Source organism: Taurulus bubalis, assembly GCF_910589615.1.
Source record: "Taurulus bubalis genome assembly, chromosome: 4".
Taxonomy (NCBI): Eukaryota; Metazoa; Chordata; class Actinopteri; order Perciformes; family Cottidae; genus Taurulus; species Taurulus bubalis.
The window spans coordinates 24,544,700-24,566,094 of record NC_136592.1 but is presented as its reverse complement, the minus strand read 5'-3'; the positions used below and the strand labels follow the sequence as shown (position 1 = coordinate 24,566,094).

The following is a 21,395-nucleotide window of genomic DNA, read 5'->3' as shown; positions in this document are numbered from 1 at the left end:
GCCGTACAGAGGGATTAATCTGGTATTTATTAAAAGAACAAGCTTCAAACTTCAAAGTCAGGTGTTAGTAGACCTACTCAAGTGACCCTGACCTTTGACCCTCCTAAAGATCAGAGGAGAATTCCCCAGAAACGGCAACCAGTGGATCACATGTACAGTATGAGCATGATTTGAGTAGATCAGCCTATCATATGTATTGCTGTAATGATGACTCATATTTTGAATCACAACTTTCAAAAAAAAACTTTCCATACTTTTACAGACATTTTATTAAATAAATATATATATATATAAAAATAGATAAATTGGCAGAAAAGCAGAGACAGCTGCACAGGAAAGTTCCAAGATAACCAAGATGATTATATCAAAAGTAATTATTTCATAAATATTCGAGGAGCTGAACTGTCTGCTTTGCTGCCTATTGGAAAGGTTCAAGACCCCTAAAAGTATTGTGCTTCTTATGAAGGTTTAGAGATAATAAAAAAAGCATTAAATCATGGTTCTGAGTGCATTTTGATTCTTTATTATTTTTATTTTTATTTAACTTATATATTTTACTCATCGATATCAGTTCACTTTTGATGGGGACTACAACTCAGCCTGGGGAAACAGCTTTAATGTCATTTGTAAAAAAAGATAACCCTCAGATTGAGATCACAGTTCTTTTCAACATAAAGCAGACGTTACAAACGTGGGGGCTTAAAGCGTGTGGTCGTGTGGAACAGAAAGATGTTGCATCATGGGAGTTGCAGCATCCAGATCAAGTCTCTGGTGTGTGATCTAGCGACTGAAAAGGATGATTAAACAAATATGTTTTTAACCGTTGGGATTTTCAATATGACATAAACACTTCGTTCATCATTTGAGCAACTCACCCACGATTGCCCTCACAAATACAAAGAGAAACACCCCATAATAATCATATAAGATGTCAACCAGTAAAAAAAAATACGCATTCACACGTCCGTCCATTAAAGTACTTCATAACTTCTAGATTCTGACAGAGTTCTTGTTCTTATTAGCAATACATGGAAGGGCAATACTACATTCCTGGAGAGTGCAGTAATACAGTACAGTAATACAATCAAGTATAACCATGTGCTTTGGGGATGTGACCTTTGGCCAAGACTTTAATCAATCAATACTAATTTTGACTTCATCATCACTTTTTTGAGACCCCACAAAAGTGCAGAAAACAGATCAAAACCAGGAGACCGTGTCTTTGGTACATAGTGCCTTGCATTACTTTTCACAATTTGAAAACAAACATGGTGTAGCCATGTAACATGGTATTAGAAGAACCAATTTAGCTGAATACATACACATCTGAAATTGCTAAGGTTTTTCTGTTGCTGCAGGATAAAGTAATGGTGCGATATGTTGAAGGGGAACTCGTATTTCTATTTCTAGAATTCTAGCTATAAGACTCTGAAATAAATGAAGACACTGGTTTCTTAAGGATTGAATAAGATGGCACTGCCTTCTCTATATAATGAGCTTTAAGTTCAGTCAGAAAAACCAGACACAGTATAAAGATGTACAAAGTACAGATTATGACATCTGCAACTCAAAACCAGAGAAAATATTATGTACCGATAAAGCCAGTAGGTGGCGCCCTATTATTTCAAATGAAGCTGAATCCAAATAACATGCCATGAACTCTCAGGCCCAGTTCCTCCTCACGGTATTGAATTACAGCCCGTACAGCCTATTTATTCCCAATGGCGTCTTTGCTTAGTGGTTTTACACTGAACACAAATTCACTATCACTCCAAACACATTAGGCTTCATCTCCAAATCCATTATGAGAAAATAAATGCTCTTTCACACAAAGAATAGATTGACAAAGTTCTGCCGCTTGTTTCATACAAGAGAGAATCACAGAGGTTTTATCATATCATTATGTATCGCTGCCATCTGCTGTATTGTTCATGGCCAGTGGGGAGACAGGTGTCCGCTGACCACACATGTTTATACAAGCAAATGTTATACACACTGCAAATACTGTGAGAGACAATATGACAAACAGGAAGATAAAACATTCTTCCTCTTTAGAAATTTTTGATATTGTATTGTATGAATGTTTAAATAAATACACTTAATGGGGAGCAGCAGGAAAACCAACAGCTGATTACTTTAAGAACATTTAAAATAACACTGAGCAGTATGGATAAAACCATCTATTACATAACAATAGTAATGTCATGATATAGAAAATCCTCTGTGAAACTGTTTGTGGACATACCTTATGGATAATAAAGAGCCAAATCCCAGTGAATACATAAAGAGTTTCGGTTCTTAAGTACAAATTGTAGTTTCTTTACTTGTGTATTTCTATTTTCTTCGACCTTAAACATTGTACTCCAGTACATTTATTTCACAGCTAAAGTTAGTTTTTAGATTATGTTTCTTCATGTAAAACATATGAGCAGTTTATAAAATAGGTTGCTAAAGACTGAACAACCCAATGTACAATGTTTTTATAGCTTTTCAAATGCATATGCTGCTGACGTGGTTTATGCATCAATAATGATGAACACCCCCATTCTACATAAAAAAGTGCTTTTACTTTTGATACTTAGTACATTTAGTTGTCAATACTTTTCTCCTTTTAATTCAATTTTGAATGCTTGAATTTTACTTTCAGCTGAAAAATAAAGGTTTTTAGCAAAATTGTTAATTACTTATTTATTTTTACAATTATCTTTTTTTGTGTGTGGAATAAACCCTCATATTCAAGTAAACCAATAACAATATGTCATTAAGTTGTGATAAAGTGTAAACTGTGTATTTTAATTGGTTTAGTTTATTGCCAATGCCTCCTATACATGCACCATGGAGCAATGTGGGAACGTGTTTAAAATGTTAAAATTGCATAATTATGAAATTATCATGATATCATTTATCATGCCAGTAGTCAATATAGCTTTCAGGCCTTCTATCCTCAGTTACAGTTCAACTTTAGAAAAACCTGAAATCACCTTACTAAGGAGATTACTGAACGGGCCTACCAGGGATCAGGGGGCTACTGGCCCACAAAGAGATGCAAAACAACTCAAAAGAGATACAGAACGACTCAAAAGAGGAGCGAAACAACGACAAATAGATGCTTAACAGCCATGAAGAGACACAAAGTGACCACATACAGATGCAAAATGACTACAAAGTGACTACAAAGTGACTGCAAAACGACTCAAAAGAGGTGCGAAACAACCACAAATGAACACAAGCCAGTGACTAAAAAGAACCAAGAAATGACCACAAAGGGACACAAAATTTCCTGAAATAGACGCAAAACAACCACAAAAAGATGTAAAACGACCACAAATAGACATAAAACGACCACAAATAGACATAAATCGACCACAAATAGACACAAAACAACCACAAATAGACACAAGTCATAGCGACTAAAAAGAGACTAAAAAACAACTCAAAAGAGGTGCACAACTGAAAGAGACACACAATTGCTACAAAGAGAAGCAAAATGATTAAAGGGACTGAGCAAAACAACTAAAAAGGGGTAAAAAAAAAAAAAAACAGATGCAAAGCACACACAGCTGGACATTCAGGGTAATTTTGCATCTCTTTGAATCATTTTGCTTTTTTTTTATCCTCTCTCTCTTTGAGTCTTTCTCTTGTGTATGAACAGGGCGTTCATACACAATAATGTATACTTCTTGTGTATGAAGTATTTCTTGTCTTTTACAAGTCCGTGCCCAGAGTCATATTGACACATAATCCATCCACGCTTGTCACCTCATCATCACCTTTAATCCCATTTCTTTCTTAATGATGAACAGCTAAATACAAATAAATTACAGCAGCCAATCATTCCCACAGCGTCTCAGTTCTGTTCCTCTTGCCAGGCCTTGTTAGTATTCAGAGGGAACCGACTTTGCCACGGAGGGCAATTACATTCACAGAAAATTAACATTCATTGTGTGTCAGTGACATTATGAGAGTATCTGTCTCCGTATGAAGCATCCAGGGACGAGGGCCGTGTAATCAATATCTATTAGTCCTCCCATCAGAAGAATTAGATTTCACTATTAGATCAGCTTGCTCCCCTGACTCCACGTCAAACATTATAAGTTGACTGGACATGTCATGCACTGATGTAGCTGCCTAATGAAAGAGATCATGTTGAACTCAAATACAATAAGAGGAAATATGATCCATCTCACGAGGAGCTCTTCTGTGTGGAGGCCAGCAGGTGTCAGGCTCACACCAGCCGAAGAAACACAAAACAGGCCGGGTATAAAGCAGAAAGTGGCTTTCACATTTTATTAATATTGACATGAGTACATACATAAATGGGGAACGTATGGGTAGATCGTGTCAGAAACAAATGCAGCTTGTGTGAGTGGCAGATTACACACACTTCATACAAACAGTGTCTTTTTCTTATAAAAACACCATCCGATGATGGGAAAAGGTTTTGGTTTTGTCTGTTGTGACTCACAGATGTAATGATAGAAAGAACCCTGAAACAGAGAAAGTCATGGGATCAAGTTCTGTTAAAATACTCAGTCTGAACTGTACATAATATTTATAAATGGCTCGAATGTTTATTTTTTTTTATTATCTCTTCCAAGTTCGTGTGACAGAACATCTTTCACTGTTTGATGTCAAACCTGTTGAAGTAAGTGCTCATAATAATTAACTCTATTTCAAACATAAATCCTCGTATTTTTTTTTTTGATAAAAGAATTTGGTATCGGACGGCATGGTCAAATTCAGAAAGGTTGTCCATTTAAAGTGCAAACAGCATATACAGTGTTACGAATAATCTAAACAATAAGTGAAACCAAAGACAAGATCAATAACAAATATATGTAAAAACTCATTCAAACAAAAGCTAAATAATGAGATACATTTTGAACATAATATCACATTTATACGAGCCATTGCACATCGTCACGTGAGATATATATATATGTATAAGTATATAGTATTGTTTTTTTCTTTTCAGTGTAGCTAAACAGCAGACGGCTTTGATTCAGAGAGACTCCTTGGTTTGAGCTTTGCAGCTTCAGATCAACAATCCTTTGACTCACAACACAAAATGAACTCTGCGTTTCAGATCTCTCAAAAGTTCAGTTTTCTGGTGGGGAAGAAAAGTCGCTGTCAAATCCGTCTCAGAGTCTTCACTCAAGTGCTAAAATCAGTGGTGTGTCTGTACAGCCGGTTGATAATCCTTGGGTTACAGGTAGTGGGTGAACACCAGGCGGACCTGTGTGAGTGGGAGTGTGTGTTTTTTGTGTGTCTTTTTTGGGGGGCTGTGCTGGGGTCAGGTGCGGGGTCGTGGCCGGGCGCTAGGGAGGCAGCAGCGGAGGTTTGAAGGTGCAGGCTCCGGTACACTGACGAGGAGTGAGCATCTTGCAGGAGAAATGGTGAAGGGCGTCATGAGCTTCTGGGGAGGAACGAGTCCATCAGTGAGAACATGCAGACACACACACACACACACACACACACACACACACACACAACAGTGTTGTACCGTAATAATAAAGGATTGGTGCACATTCTTTTCCAAGTCTGTCTTACAACAATACTCACATTTACATTGATATTGTTTTGTTTTTTAAGTTCCTCCTGTCGATACAGGTGTTAAATAAATCTGTTGATTTCAATGTGAGTAATGGGGACAAAATGTCATTTTTCTGTGTAAAAACAACCTCCAAAGTTCAGCTGCAGCTATTGGAGGTCTCTAAGTCACACATGTGGTATCTCCAACCTTATCTTTTTAGATGAAAAATTCCTCTGTGTGAATTTGCGAGCGTGGTTTTTATACAACTTTGGAGTAAATTATAGGAGAATTTCAAGAAAATTGGTAAAAGAAAATGAGAATGAATGTGTCAGTTTGATCATTGAGGTGAACAGCTGGAGATGCTAATCCTCCATTCGGGTGCTATTAAACCATTTTAGAGGAAGAAGGCGCAACAAGATGACGTAATTAACAGAGCGACAGTGAAGCGGTGGGAAACTCTGTGGAGGGAGGCCAGGGAGGCCACCGCCCGGGTAACTTTTGGAGTCTGACATAACATTTTAATGAATCAATAAACGCCTGAATTGTTTAAATACGTTTACATGAGCCAAAAGATATTGGTCACCTTCACCCCCCCCACACACACACACACACCCACACCCCTCCCCACCCCCCACCCCACCCCTCACACTTAAGGCGATGCTTGTTGGTATACTAGAGAGAGAGAGAGAGAGAGAGAGAGAGAGAGAGGGAGAGAGAGAGTGGTAGAGAGAGACAAAGGGAGACAGGGAGGTAGAGAGAGACAGATAGACAGTGGGAGAGAGAGACAGGGAAAGACAGAAAGACAGAGCAACCCAGAGACAAAGGGAGAGACAGAGCGGTAGAGAGAGAGAGAGAGAGAGAGAGAGAGAGAGACATTGGGAGAGGGAGACAGAGAGACACAGAGATAGGGAGAGAGAGAGACAGAGACACATAGGGAGGCAGAGAGACATGGAGACAGAGAGACAGAGAGGTAGCATGCAAGCTGCAAAAGTCTGGATCTACGTGCCTCCGTCTGCTAATTTCAATAGAGAATTGTTCATAATTTCCAAAGATATTTCACGCTCTGCTTCATTCTTATGCGAGTGCTCTCATTAATAAGTATATGCTTTGATTCTGAAAACAGATGCCCCATGTATGTTGCTATATATCCTCTTTTGAGGCGTTTGCATGTTTAAATCAATGAATTTGACTTTATGAATAAAATTGCTCCCTCACATTTTTAAACAGCCCCCTGAGTCACTTCATCTTGATGCCTGGGTGTCAGACTAAAAAAAGTATAATATTACTCATACATCAGTAATGTAGTATAGTATACATAGTACACATTGCACGCTGTTCAGATGCTTTCTGTGGTCCATGGTGGAGAATATCTTTGTGAAGAGGAAGGTTTAAGTCTCCACACACATCTGATGTTATTGCCTGCCGCCATTTTTAGTGCGTTTAGTGGACTTTTACGTCACATGCTTCATACACATGATCATTTTCCATTTTGCCACTTCATCACATCTTGCTTTTTATCAGAACATCAACGTTCCACCGCAGAAAAAAGTAATATTTCTAGGTTTTGTGTTTCCACCGAGTTTTTTTAATGCACAAAAAAACAACGTATAGACTGTGTTTCCTTGCTGAGCTCTGGTGTTGGGTTACTGACAAAAAAAAGATTTTCTAAAAAAATGGCAAAAAAATTGAAAGATACACACTTGATTTGACTAAATCCGGCTACTGAAGCCTCACATTATCTTGTTTTCTGAATAATATTTTGCACAGAAGACGGATTGTGGATTTCCCCACCACTTATATTGAAGTTGCTTTAAGAAGGAATCCCGTTAATGGACATGAAGAACAACTAAATGGATTAAGAGTGCTTTCAACGCACACACAAGCATGAGAGTGTTGTTTTCAGACAACCTTGAAACAATGTGAACCGTTCCTTTAATGGTGTCTTACTGAAAATACATCGATCACACAGGAGATGTTTAGAAGAAGAAGAAAAAAGTAGCACTTGCATATTTATGTGTGTAGGCACAAAATCAGATCAGATCAAATTACCTTTTAGCTTCTGCTGTATTGCATAACGAGCCTTTCTCTCTTGGTCCAACTCGCTGCACAAAGTGTCTATCCAAAAATAAAAAAATGGTAAAAAAAGGAATTAAAAAAAATGTTTTTTAAAAGAAGCTGTGAGATGCTGCGTAGAGGAGTGTAATGTATGCTGCTTGCCCCTATAGTATTTAGAGTGACCCCTCTGTGTACTTGAACCCTGTATTTAAACTACTGTAACATTAAACCAATCCTTTAGCAGTGGCATTAGTTGCTGTCTACTGCATGTAACCGATACAGCACTACATAATGGGCTGTCCATTCAATTTTCCAGAGCATGATTTAGAAGAAAATAACCTTTGCAAACAAAACAATGTGGTTTCAGTTTCACCTTCTGATATCTGATCATTTACTCAACTGTGGGAGAAAATATGGAGTTTACAGGAAAAAGGCTGGACACAAATCGCCAATATGTCAATATGCAAGTGTCACTTTTCCTTTCTTTCTTTCTTTTTTTGTTCAGAGGCCAGTTGGTTCAGATTCTTTGATATTGCCTGTGTTACTTAAATATGTATTTTTTGTGGCTTGAATATCTTTTCCCATAAATCTGATATCTATCAATATCCATAAATGTGGATCTGCATTACAGTCTTAATCTAAGGAGGCACAAAGTACAGAGAGCGAGAGAGAGAGAGAGAGAGAGAGAGAGAGAGAGAGAGAGAGAGAGAGAGAGAGAGAGAGAGAGAGACCAACCTCGAACAATCTGCAGCTGCTGGACCATTTCCTCTCTGTAGGACAGCTCACGCTTCATTTGATCCTGAAAATTATCTGAAGAGTACCGAAGGCCACGTCAGATGGAAACTCTCTGACATTGTAGGGGATACATTTAAAGACACATTCCTGCATTTGAAGGATAACATGTAACCGGCTCTTCCCCTAACATCTAAAGGCTGCGAGCACAAACACCATCCCTCCATGACTTTGACTCACTTTTGTCCTACCTTTTAAATGCTGAAATTCTCTCTCCAACTTTTTCCTCAACTCCACTTGTTCCACAAGCTGCTTCTGCAATTCCTCTGCAAAGCCAAAAAAAAAGCCAAAGAATGTGTCAATTTCATCACCAACTTCTCTTTCATCCGCTGCAAGGAAATGTCATTATTCACCCTCAAACACTGGAACAAAAGCCCCTCTGACACCTACAGGACGTCTGAATGACAAGCAGGGAAGTGGTGCAATGAGAAAGCATGCACCACAACCACCAATAACAACAAAGATCTGCAGAAATCACACAAAAAACACTTTCTTCTCTGTCCTCATCTACCTCGCATCAATTTGATTCCACTTACTATGATATATTTTGAATTTCTGCACATAAAGATTTATGTCAGCCCCAGTAAAGCGACTTCAGGTGCGTTTACATCCTTGATAACACCCATTCTCTCGCTCGCTGCCACAGTAATTGCCATGCATTGCCTGGAGGTGGAGACGATGATAATGGAGTCCCGGGGTTTTTCCAAGCGTTGTAAAATAATTAGCTGCCGTGCCTCGGGGTTATGGCTCTGTTCGTTAAAATATTAATAGCCTCTAAACGATTTCCTCTTACAATAATAAGTCAAAACTCCCACATCTCGTGATTAAGTGGTTAACAACTATGGAAACACTTTAGGCCCACAAAATGTTAATTCACATTTTGTGATTTTGGCACGTCATTTTTGTGCGGGCCGTGGGCCTTTAGCTGCATTTAAAATGAGGTGGAATTCAATTTTTAATATTAATAAAATACACATCTTTTTTTTCTTCCATTTTTTGATAATTAAACACCTCTGGACGAAGGGTCGATTTAATTTCGGTATTTAAATTCAGAAATTCAACCTGAAAAGGAATTAATTGGCTTTTTTTTAATCAAATAAAAAACAGTACGAGTTCATCTTTTCTTTCGTAAATTTAAAAATAACAAATAAATATGAAATGTAGTGTGTAGTCTAGCTGCTTTATGAATATATATGTGTTGGCTGGCACATTACAAATAACGAATAATTGCTGATGATAATTAATATCACCTGCTCTCTCTTTTTATTTCCTTTTGATCCCCAAACAGCCTCTTACCTTTAGCCACGGTCTCCAGGTCTCTTTCATGCACGCTGATGTCGATGCGTAAAGCTCCATCGGCTGCACAAAACCAATACAACACGTCCATTAAGTCATATATTACAAATATATTATAAAGGGATTCTAAGCAAATACAGCAAAGCAACTAAAATATGTATCAGAACGGGTAGATTTTAAATGAAAGAATAATGAAATCTAACAAATAAAAGAAATCATACAAAAATAACCTTGTCTGTCTTTTTGCTCCTGGTAGGGTGTCGCGTTGCGTGGGTTCTGTATTTCAGACACGTGATGAACACCTAAACATAAACAAGACACACACATTTGAAATGTAAAGAGACATACACACAAAAAAAGCCCAAATTTGCATTAATGACAAAACCACAAATTAGCCCAATAATTACCGTTGGATCTGCGGGGGCTGCTCGAGTGTTTGGACCCAAACGACGAGGGCTCGTGGAGGATCACGTGGCCGTCCCTTTCATGAGAGTACACCTGTAAAAGGAAGCAGACACTCGTGTTTAATGATGCGGCCCAATTATATTTCATTTACTGCACTTCTTCACAGAATCGAGGTCTGTTTGTTTCCCCCTCTTCAAACAAACCAGCAGCCCTGCAATTTGTTGTGAAGCTGAATTCAAAAACACTTATTTCGTAGCAAAATCTTGTAATTGAACAGAAACACATCATTTGCTTTAATGAGAATAAATAAACCAGGATAAATTAGGGTTTTATACTTTGATTACGCTGATTGAAAATATACATATATTAGTACAAATTAATGTTGCTCCTTATTGATCTTTTTTTCTCTTTGACTGAATTTAGAGGATAACATCGGTCTCGCTGCCTTGCCAAATGGCACTTTAGCAGACCAGTTCGTCCTATTAACCTTTACTCTTATTAATAAGTATCATCCAGACAAATTGATGCTGATTACATTTTTATCGGTCTCTTTTCATATTCCCCACAACTGCGACAATTCAACTTCCCCCCCACGGGGATCATTACAGTTTCATTTAATCTAATCTTACTTCATGAGGAGGAGAGCCATTACGCATCCGTCTGTCCTCATCTGATGACCCAGTGTGCGCCGAGCCCTCCGGTGATGCTGCGGGGCTGGAGGCATCAGGCGGCTCCTGGCTCTCCTCAGCACCCGAGGAGACCCGGTCCGGCGCGGGGGAGTCGCGGTGGCCCCCTCCGGGCGAGATGTGGATCAGATCCTCCTCGTCTTGTCCCCGATTGGACTCCACATCTACGTCCGGGTCGTCGTCGTCGTCGTCGTCGTCCACCACGCTGTCTCTGTCCGGTGATATCGATCTATAACTGGAGCTCTCGCTGATAAAATCCGGGGACATGTAGCCAGGGCGCACGCCGTAGCTGTCCCGGTTGCCGTAGAGTTTGGCGATGGTCTCCGCGTCTTTCCCCACGGGTCTGAAGGCCGAAATGTAGCTGATCTTCCTCTGGGGGGCCTCGTCCCCGGACTTGTCCTCGTCGTTCCTGGTGGAGGAGGACTGGGAGCTGGAGCAGCGCTCTGCGCCGTCCTGCTGATGGTGAGGGTGGTGGTTCGAGTCTTTGGGTGTGTTCGGGCCGCGGTCGCTTTGGTCCGATAAGTCGAGGTCTCCCTGCCGGACGCCTGGCAGCTCTGGAAGTGGTTTGGGTGGAGACCCTGCGTAGGGTGGCATGGGTAGGCCGCCAGCTGTAGGCCAGAACATCGGGAACGCCGGGTAGAGCGCGTCCTTTGCGCCGGGCCAGAACACACCAGAGACATTGGGTTTGTTGGCATCAGACACGCTGTCGCTCTTTTTCGGACACATCCCATAGCTGGGGAAGCCGTAGGGGTGATGGGGGAACAGAGGTGGGGGGATTTTCTGAAGCAGGCCAAAGCTCTTGCTGGGCACTGGGATGACTGGGTAGGTCCGTGCGCCGCTCGCCAAACTCAGGTTAGTATTTCTCCGTTCCTCGTCGCACCGTAAAGTTTTGTGAGGGATTTCCGAGGAGCTGGTTTGGGCCAGGCTGGATGAGGCCTGCGATTTCATCGAAGAGGACATCCCAGAGCCGCCCATGGGCAGAGTCCTCTTTCTACTCCCGCCGTTGAACATGGCCTTTACATCCTCCCACGCGTGGTGAATGTCGTCGGATTGTTTTTTGTCCGTCAGTTTCAGGTGGCGTCTCCACGAGTTGAAGTTGGCCGCGTCCGGCTGCAGGTACTTGGACTCGGAGGTGCGGTGAGAGTGGAAAATGAATTTGTTCGGCGAAAAATACATGTTGCAAAAGCTGCACTTGATGCACTTCGCTCTGGAGCTGTTGTACCTGGCGGGTATGAAGCTACCCCTGGAGCCCCAGGCGCAATCATGAGTCACGTCAAATGCGAAGTTTTCGGGCAGCTTCGGCGGGCTGTGCGCTCCCAGGAAGGACTTGCAGAGCCTCTCGGCCTCCCGCTTGGTGATCATGCCGCAGCGTCTGGAGGAGATGGGCATGGCGCCGGCGCGCCGCAGGAGCTCCAGCTGGACCGGGGTGCACTGCACGCAGGTAATGCCCAAGGCCACCCTGCGGTTGTGGATCTCGTTGTAGCTGTAGTTTTTAAGCAGCGTGTTCGAAATCTGCGCCAGGCAGAGTCTCTCCTTGCCGTCTATGACCAGACACACGATGGGCACCCCGTACAGGGCGGTCTCACTCACGGTGTTCGGTTTCAGGGGGCTGGGGCCCGAGAAGCCCGCGGCATCCTGCTTGGCACTGGGGGAAGAGCTGGCGTCTCGTCCCGCGTCTCGAAGCTGGCCGGGCATCGACGCCATCCCTGGAATGCCTGTCAATCAAAGAGGCGGACTGGAGTGAGCCCGGGGAGTGATGCAAAAGCACGTATTCAGTGCATCATTTTCAATGATTTAGCTCGTGACCAACAATAAATAAAAACGTTCCTAAAAAAACAAACAAAACACTAAATGTGATAAAGAATAAAAAGGAGAAAAAAATGTCAGGCAAATATAAATAATGAGGACATTTTTTCCACATGATAACATAACAATTATTATTAATTCCGCTATTTGTAAATATGTTTCAGTAGCTAAAGGGATTATATACCTGCTAATATGTATATGTATTGGACATAGTACTATTACTCGTACACATATTAATACTAATATGTTTTTGTAACAATAAAATAATAATAAAGATTAAAACAACATTTAAAAAAAAATGAAGAACCCACATCCGGCTTTAGCAGGAGGCTATATTGAAAAGTGAAACCAATCAGCCGTCTGGTTAATCATTTCTCGGATGGGTTCTCTCCTCCGTGCACTGGGCCTCCTCTCCTCTCTCCTCATTCCTCTCTCAGGTTATCAGGGATCCTGCGCGGAGGCGGATCTGCTGCTCCTCTTATCTTCAAATCGGCTCAGTCACTTATGGGGCCACTGCTTAAGGGTCTCATAAGATCCTTAAACGCGGATAAGGACAGAAGGAAAATGCAGCCTGAGCTGCGCCAATACGCTTAGCAGAGAGGAAAAGAGCAACTAAGCTGCTTTCCTAGTAATTACACAGATCCACGAGCGCGTCTTCGCGTTGTTTATAAAAGCCCTATACATAATTAAAGCTTGTGTGCCGATTAGCCTCAGCCAGTTGCACGGGACCTGGCTGACGCCGGCCTGTCTCACGTTCACCTGCGCGTACTTACTTTTTGCATCTCATCATCACGGAGGCCGATAAGACACTAAACAGCCCGCAGCTGCTTTCATTATTATTATGTTTCAAACAACTGACATGAATAAAACTATTAACCAGTGATCGATTAACCAGCATTTGACGAGTTATTACACAATTTAGAAAATTGGAAAGAGCGACTGCAAAAATGATCATGACTTCTGTCTAAATGATGATGAATATAATAGAAAGAAAACACATACCTTTCGCTCCTAAAAAAGACGACACTCCAATAAGGTTTGGGATGAAAAGAAAAAATAATTATTTTTGAATGAATCGATGTAAACGCAGGCCCGAGGAGTCCAGAGAGGGACGATGTACACAGTCAAGACGGTCTGACAGAGAAGAGCTGGAGTCTTTATTTCACTTCATTTAGTGCAGCAGGCAGGACCTCCATCCCGCTTGATCCCGGGGAGGTGAATGGCGTGTAGACAGGAAGCACATGGCACCTCTCTCTCTCTCCCTCTCTCTCCCTCTCTACCTCTCCCTCTCTCTCGCTCCCTCCCTCCCTCTCTCTCTAAGACGTGCTGAGCTGCTGCACACCAGTTTTGATAATTCACAAATTTGCAGCTCTAACGCACAAACATGATCAGAAACAGAAAAAGATTACGCCCCATGCTGACCCCGAAATTAAGAAGCATTTTGGCCCCAAGACCAATGTCTGAATACATTTGTTAGCCTCCAGAGAACAACATAACTGTCTTGGAAATATCTGCGAAAAGACATCCAGATAGAGTGAAATGTGTGTGTGTGTGTGTGTGTGTGTGTGTGTGTGTGTGTGTGTGTGTGTGTGTGTGTGTGTGTGTGTGTGTGTGTGTGTGTGAGAGACCCCCATGTTGGTCCGCAAAGATGATGCGCGGTGTGTTTTAAGTTCAGTCATCATTTCACCTGCTGTATTATTTCCACCGCAGCGGGAGCGAGCCGAGCAACAAGGGGCGCGAGCGGCATTTTAGAGGGCAGCAAGGATGACAAAAGGCCCGGGTTCATTTATCAAGTTACACGGCCATCTGCTTCCGCGACCGGCCGCGGAAATCAATCTGAGGCCCGAGCGACAGAAGAGAAGTGAGAGGGGGAGAAATGAGGGACAACACAAGAAAATATAATATATATTTAAAAAAAAAAAAAACGTGCGTCAAATCACGAGGCATTTTAAGGTGTTTTATGTTTGCGAGTGAATGGGATGAGCTGATAAGGATGATGATGATGATGCCTCTCTCTCTCTCTCTCTCTCTCTCTCTCTCTCTCTCTCTCTCTCTCTCTCTCATATATATATATATATATATATATATATATATATATATATATATATATATATAGAGAGAGAGAGAGAGAGAGATAGATAGATATATATGCAGCTGCGCCAATACGAGAGAGAGATATAGATATATATGAAAATGTCAGTAATGTAAACGATGACAGTCAAGCCGATTGGCTGGCCGTAAAGACCTTCATTTATTATTACTTCCCGGATGGCTGAACCAAGATGATGCCACGTCTGTCCTCACAGAGAGAAGTCTCAACAGACAGACAGACAGACAGACAGACAGACAGACAGGATATGAGAAGGAAATATGTGAAGTAATAAGTGGAATGAGGGAAAAGCCAAAAGCAGTCCGAGTTTTCTTTACCATCATGTAGCCTGAATGTAAAAAAAGAGCCACACCCTTTGAACAACAGGACACACCCTCTTCCTTGCTGAGTTTCTGAAGCTGTGTGTGTGTGTGTGTGTGTGTGTGTGTGTGTGTGTGTGTGTGTGTGTGTGTGTGTGTGTGTGTGTGTGTGTGTGTGTGTGTGTGTGGTGGTATAATAAACGTTCACATTTTGTTATCTATTATCAGTGCATTATATCTTACCTCCAAAATATCAATACCTTCCTGTGTTGGTTTGGTGCTGTGTCATTTGTGTATTGACCTTTGTGAGCTGTTTATGTGGAAGTAAAAACATATTATTTCTATTTATTTCATTTTATTTACAGGAATTAAGATGCATTCTCAGCACTTAGTACTAAGCAATTATTCATCATATTGCCTGAAAGTATATTGTTTCCCTCATAGAAAAGAAAACATATGAAATCTTTATATTTGGAGGAGTCAAAATCACCATATAATGTCCTCACTTTATGCGCTGTCAATAAACCTTGAAAGTATGCACGAGTTTACTATCTTCTTTTGTATGACTAATCTCCTACGCACCTGTGTTCAAGGTGCACTCTGAAAATATGCACTCTTGTGAAACTTATATTTTGTCAATAAATCTCATGAAAATACAAAATAACGATACTGCTGACACATCGGTGTATTATCCACTGCTGACAAAATTCACTATAACCTCCTATTTGAGCTATGTTTGCACAGCTGTTTCAGGAAATCATTTATCTTGAATTGTAATGTATATGTGACCTGTTTAAAAAAGCTAAGAACTGATGAGCTCGGGGCTAAGTGCCATATACCGGGAAGTCACTGGTTTTGGTGTTTCATGGAATTTCTTGCCAATACAAATGTGGAATATATATATATATATATATATATATATATATATATATATATATATTTTAAAGAACACATTAAATGTATTTGATGTGGGGCAGGGGAATAAGGGAGGGAGAGGGGGGGCAGTGAGTACAATGTCACAGTGGACCCTAGAAAGTTTCAGACCTGCCTGCCTTCAAACTGATACAGAGATGATTGTATTTGTAGAGCAATATAGGGTGAAGCTGCAAATGGCACGTATGTTACATAAACGCATAAACACATACGAGTGGCAAAGAAGGCAGAAAGAGAAACCAAACACGTGGCCAATAAGGACGTTTTTGGACGGTTCATCAAGACTGGAGTGACAAAACAGCAGATAAATACTGTGTGTGTGTGTGTGTGTGTGTGTGTGTGTGTGTGTGTGTGTGTGTGTGTGTGTGTGTGTGTGTGTGTGTGTGCGTGCGTGCGTGCGTGCGTGTGTGTCAAGCCAGCATGAAGTTCGCATGCAGCATCATCAGCCCATGCAGCCTGAGCTCGCCAGTTTTACCTCCCTGCAATATTGATGCTGAACCCGATCCTAAGCGCATCCTCTCCTCTTTCACCATCAAGAGGCTTCCCCTGCAGCCCCCGCCAATAATTACAATTTTATACTGTAATTATTCCTCTCTTTTTAATTATTTAGACCGCCGACTTGAATGCAGTCATTGTCGCTGCTTATTCCGGGGGAAACGTGAGCTGACGTGGCTGGATCAGCAGCGAGGAGTTTTTAATTAGACATTTCAGCGGTAATTTTAGGCGAGCTCTTTATTATTACTGTTGGATACAAATGACCCGGGCCTCATTGATATGCGCTCAATTGTTTAAACAAACCTTTAACCTGAAACATTAATGCCCTTCAGGTTGAAGTCATTAAGAGTCCCAACTCACCAGGTGAACCCAGACCTGATGGATTATTTAACATGACACTGGATCGTTTTTCTTTCTTTTTCTTTTCTGTATCTTATTGTTTTGGAAATGACAATTGATTATCGCTTGATTTCTTATTGAAAGCGTGTAGCTTTAATAATTTTTGACAGGAAGTGGACAGCTACTTAAATGAAAAAATATGACAAATCATTTCAACCACAGGAGAGAAGTTTTTCTTACCCTCCCTAATGAAACGTTGGGCGTTTTTTATTTTGGGATACACTATAAACCTTTGCTCAATGTAATGTTATATATATCATTTCCCACTTTTTCAATGTTTTCTGTGTTCTTCTCGTGCAAATCTTCGCTCTCCAAAGGACTTCGAGTTGCCTCCAAGTCTGAAAGATGATGTTCAATGATAACTTTCTTGCTTCACATTTCACACATTGCAGTATCTTCATTATTACAGTCAACACACATGGCAGTCATGTGGTTTATATGGTGCATCATAACTGCGTTCCCTTATGTTGATTTATTTATTGATTGAACAACATCTTCTCAGCAGCTTGAGATCAAGTTGAAACCTCTTATTTAAACGACTGGCACATCACTTCCTGTGTTATTGTCCCATGCAAACATGTAGCCATGTTTATAGGCTTTTGTCAAAAATATAAAAGTCCACTGCAGGAAACAAAAAAACGGTATCAGTGTTAAAAACAGGGTGTAATAAAAACACCTTTAAGTGTAAAACAACCAACAGGAGGACTGTGTGTTTTAATGCCACCCATCACTGATTTATGATCCAAACGCCAGCGCGTGATTTCAGCTGGAGCGTGACCATATTTTATTTAGTTTCATCTTGTTAAAACGTTTATTTCCCAAACACTTGCATTTTGTCAAATGATGTAAAAAGATAAATCAAGACCGCCTCAATCAGGACAGGTTTAATAACAGCAGCAATTGAGGGCAAATGTTTTATAATTAACAGTTGTATCAGCACCCTATAAAACCATGACCCCTATAAATCCCATTTTAGAGACCAATCAATCCTCCTCTTGGACTAAAGGGCCTATTGATCCCTCGCTGCTAAACGCTTTCTCCGCATCCCTTTTTGTTTCCACTGAAAAGAGCATTTCGATTACACTTTTTATTGGAGGAGGGATTCCGCCGAGAGGAAAGCGATGGCTCGAAAATTAAAGGGTGACATTTTAATTACAGGACATTGATAAAGGGATCTGGGTAATGGGTGTACAGGCCGGCCGCTCATTGTCCCAACTGATGTGCTAATCAAGTCGGACTGCCGAGAGGAGAAAAAAAAAAAAGAAAAAAAAAGGTCATCGGCCGATACAAAGCAAGAGACGCAGCTCGGTGGGAATTTGGGAATATGAAGGTCCCGGACCGGCAGAAATGAAGACGCATCTCCAAACAAAGCGCGGTCAATATCCCGGAGAGAGGCCCGCCAGATGAGATCATGGAGCAGCCACGTTTTCATTCCAGACATATTATCACTATAGGTCACGTGAAGCAACGCCATAGATCATCTGACGCCACAATTTACATGCACCAGAAATCATTTGTGGCGGGCAGGAAGGAGCTGTCACGGCACGGACTGATCCTCCTCAATGTGCGGGTTAGTTCAATCAATCTGATCGGCAAATTATCATATTAGCTTTATGACGTAATACCAGACGCGATATGGACTGGTAAAGCCTTAGCAAAGCAAGGATTCATTTTATTAAACAAATACTGAGGCAAACCTCCACCTGCAGCAACTAAGGTGTGTATTGTGATCTAACTGGTTTACAAATATAGTTAATCTCTCAATTTGACTCTTTAATATATGATATATATATATTTTATTCCTTTTGTGTGGCCGAAAAAAAAGATGCTGATCATAAAAAAAACTCATGTTGGTTATATTAAGTAACAATATGCACTTCTTTCCCCCAAGTATACCTTAAAACAGTACTCACAGCAATGTTATTCTTGCTATAGACATCGCCCTCCTAATGCTACTCCAGTGTAAGAGATGGGCGTCAAAGTCTGCAGTCCTTGTTCCGTGTCCAAAGTTTGGCTGACGATAATTTGAAGCTTTAGCAGTCTGAGTTAGCATCTTCCAAAGTCACAGTCTGTTTGGTAAGATTATCTCTTTGTGACGGTCGTGACCCACAAATTGGGAATACTTGCAAAAACTCTTGCGAGACTCGCTATCTGGCGTCTGGTGCTAATCGTAACCATTTGCATTCATGCCAAACCTTAATTAACAGGAAGCAATTCGCCAGGCATCACCGAGACTCCGCCCTTTGCGACACTGCTTAGCTGAAGAAGTGGACAGCCATTTATGATTCATCCGCCGAGGACCATGAATGTCTGAATAAAATGTCACGGACGTCCATCCAACAGTTGTTGAGAGACCAACATCTTGGACCAAAACACCGACAAGCGGTTCTTAAACTCCATCATTTAGCAGGTGGGACACTCACTGTTTTGGGATCAGAGCTGTGATGAAGTCCACTCCATGATTAAAAAGTGATCTGCTGACAGAAAAGTGCCACAACATGTAGATGAAAACAGACGTTAGCTTGTTTCTCAACAAGACGACTTGTAGCCGCGTTAGCTGCCTGGATCCAGTGAAGTAATGTCTGAAACATCTCAGCCGTTGGATGGATCGGCCTTTGTGGAAACAATCACGGTCCCCAGATGATGTTTCTTGATACCTTAATTCTGTTGTCCGCTGACGTTTCCTCCTGCACCATGAAGAGGTTCACATTCGAGGCCTTGAGTGAAACGTCTCAACAACTATTGGATGGCTCGCCGCTAAATTTGGTTCAGACATTCATGTCCTGCTTAATGAATTGTAATTCAATCAATCAAGTCAACATTTCAGTTTGTCATATCCTTTGGTTTAGGACTAAATACCTGCAAAACATTTAAATTAAAGTAAACATACCTGCATGTCAACTTAGTCACTGCCAGCATAATAGCATGCATGCTAACATTAGGTTTGTTTAGATTACAAGAAGTGTTTTTGTTCCCATTTGGATCAATAGTATTCAGCCCTCTGTGAAGCAATAACGCTATTTCAGCTTTCTGTTGCTAAAGAACTGCTTGTACCTCTTCACAAAGTGTGCCACTGATATATACGGCAAGTAGGAGTTGGTTTTGCTCATGAAAGTGCAAAAAGGAACAGGTTTGTTAAAAAAAAACTACTTCTCTCATCTGGCTAGCTGTGGAAAGGGAGACTTCTTCTCCGTTTAAGAATGGTTACAAAATGTTTCCTCTTCAATAGACCTTCATAAGGAGCTTTACAATGCTGTAGAAATTCTAAAGAGCCGCTCATTAGCGGCATGCAGCAGCCTTTATGTCGATACTTTAGGACAACGCTCTTATTGATCCGGCAGCAGGTGTCCAAGGTTTTTTTTTTTTTTTTTAAAGGATACAACAGTAAATGTGACAAAAGCAAAACGATTTCCTTCCTGGCTGGAGTCTCAGCGCAGGGTTTCGACAGATGCTGTACTGTGCACTATAGTCGACCCTGCACTTACCAACCTTTAATAAACTTTCTCAAACATGAGACACTTTTCTTGGACATTAGTGGCAGTACGTTCACACAGTATATAGGCAGCTCTCTTTCTCATTGGAGATTGTAATAAAAAAAAAGAGAGGGAGGAACCACAGAAATACAAGGACAAGCAGTTTTCTGTTATTACTGCCTTTGGTGTCCCTCAAAGAATAACTGGGGCTTACATTGCAGTGTGAAAGGGGTCATGGCAAAGTGTCTGACACACCAGGAGGATCAGTGCAGGTAACCTCAATCACAGCATCATTGTATTCTTAACCCGGCTTTCATTTAAAAGATCAAATAAAGCGGGCAATTAATTCCTGCAAAATCATTTATTACAAAAGTATAGACAAGCATTGAAACACTAGTTGTCCTTCTGCTTTCTGAGGCCCCTTTTAAAAAAGTTGATAATACATAAATACGACACGGCACCGACGGGGTACGTGCTGCTTACTGGTGTGTCAGGGTCCTGTGGGTTGCAACACAGCTGTATAATTATTAAATCCGGAGGCTTGTCAATACATGTGTAGCTGCTTTCAGACAGAAACGAGTATGAATGACATCGCACAAGGTCTCTCGACTAACGGTAAGTAACACAATAAAGCTGTGAAGGCCACGAGTCTCTAAGGAAGCCCAGACCAGACATGCTTCAAAATAAGATTTGTTTCTTATTCAAGCAGGAAAGTTCATTTTTCAAATGTCAAACTATTAATGAAGCGGCCATCATTTTACTGTGGAAGTCGTGTGAAGAGTTGGGGCATAAAGGCGACTCAAGACTTGTAATTTTAATAAAAACACCATCAAGCTGACTGTATGTACCTTACACTCAAGTGCCACTTTATTAAATAAACCGAGCCAAAACCAATAGTCTAACAGCAGTGCTGCAATAAACTCTGATGTCATGAAGGTCATAACTGTCTGACTTTACAGTTAAAATCAAACAGTTATGACTTTGTTTCAAGGCTGCAGTTTGGTTTTGTTATCGCGGACAATTGTGTTCCAGCAGCACAACACTCAAAAATCCAACCAATTTACTATCTTTAAATATACTAAATTGAATATAGATGATCATTTGTTTTTTTAC

The 21,395-nt window shown here is 41.0% G+C and overlaps 1 protein-coding gene across 1 annotated transcript; it reads right to left on the bottom strand.

The window, feature by feature from the left end:
- Positions 1-5,318: 5,318 nt before the first annotated feature.
- Positions 5,319-12,471, bottom strand: skor1a (SKI family transcriptional corepressor 1a; the record flags this gene model as incomplete). Its single annotated transcript, XM_079217175.1, has 8 exons — positions 5,319-5,416; positions 7,583-7,648; positions 8,324-8,398; positions 8,572-8,646; positions 9,677-9,739; positions 9,907-9,978; positions 10,084-10,174; positions 10,711-12,471. 8 exons carry the CDS (start codon positions 12,469-12,471, stop codon positions 5,319-5,321), a joined length of 2,301 nt encoding a protein of 766 aa, XP_079073301.1.
- Positions 12,472-21,395: the final 8,924 nt, after the last annotated feature.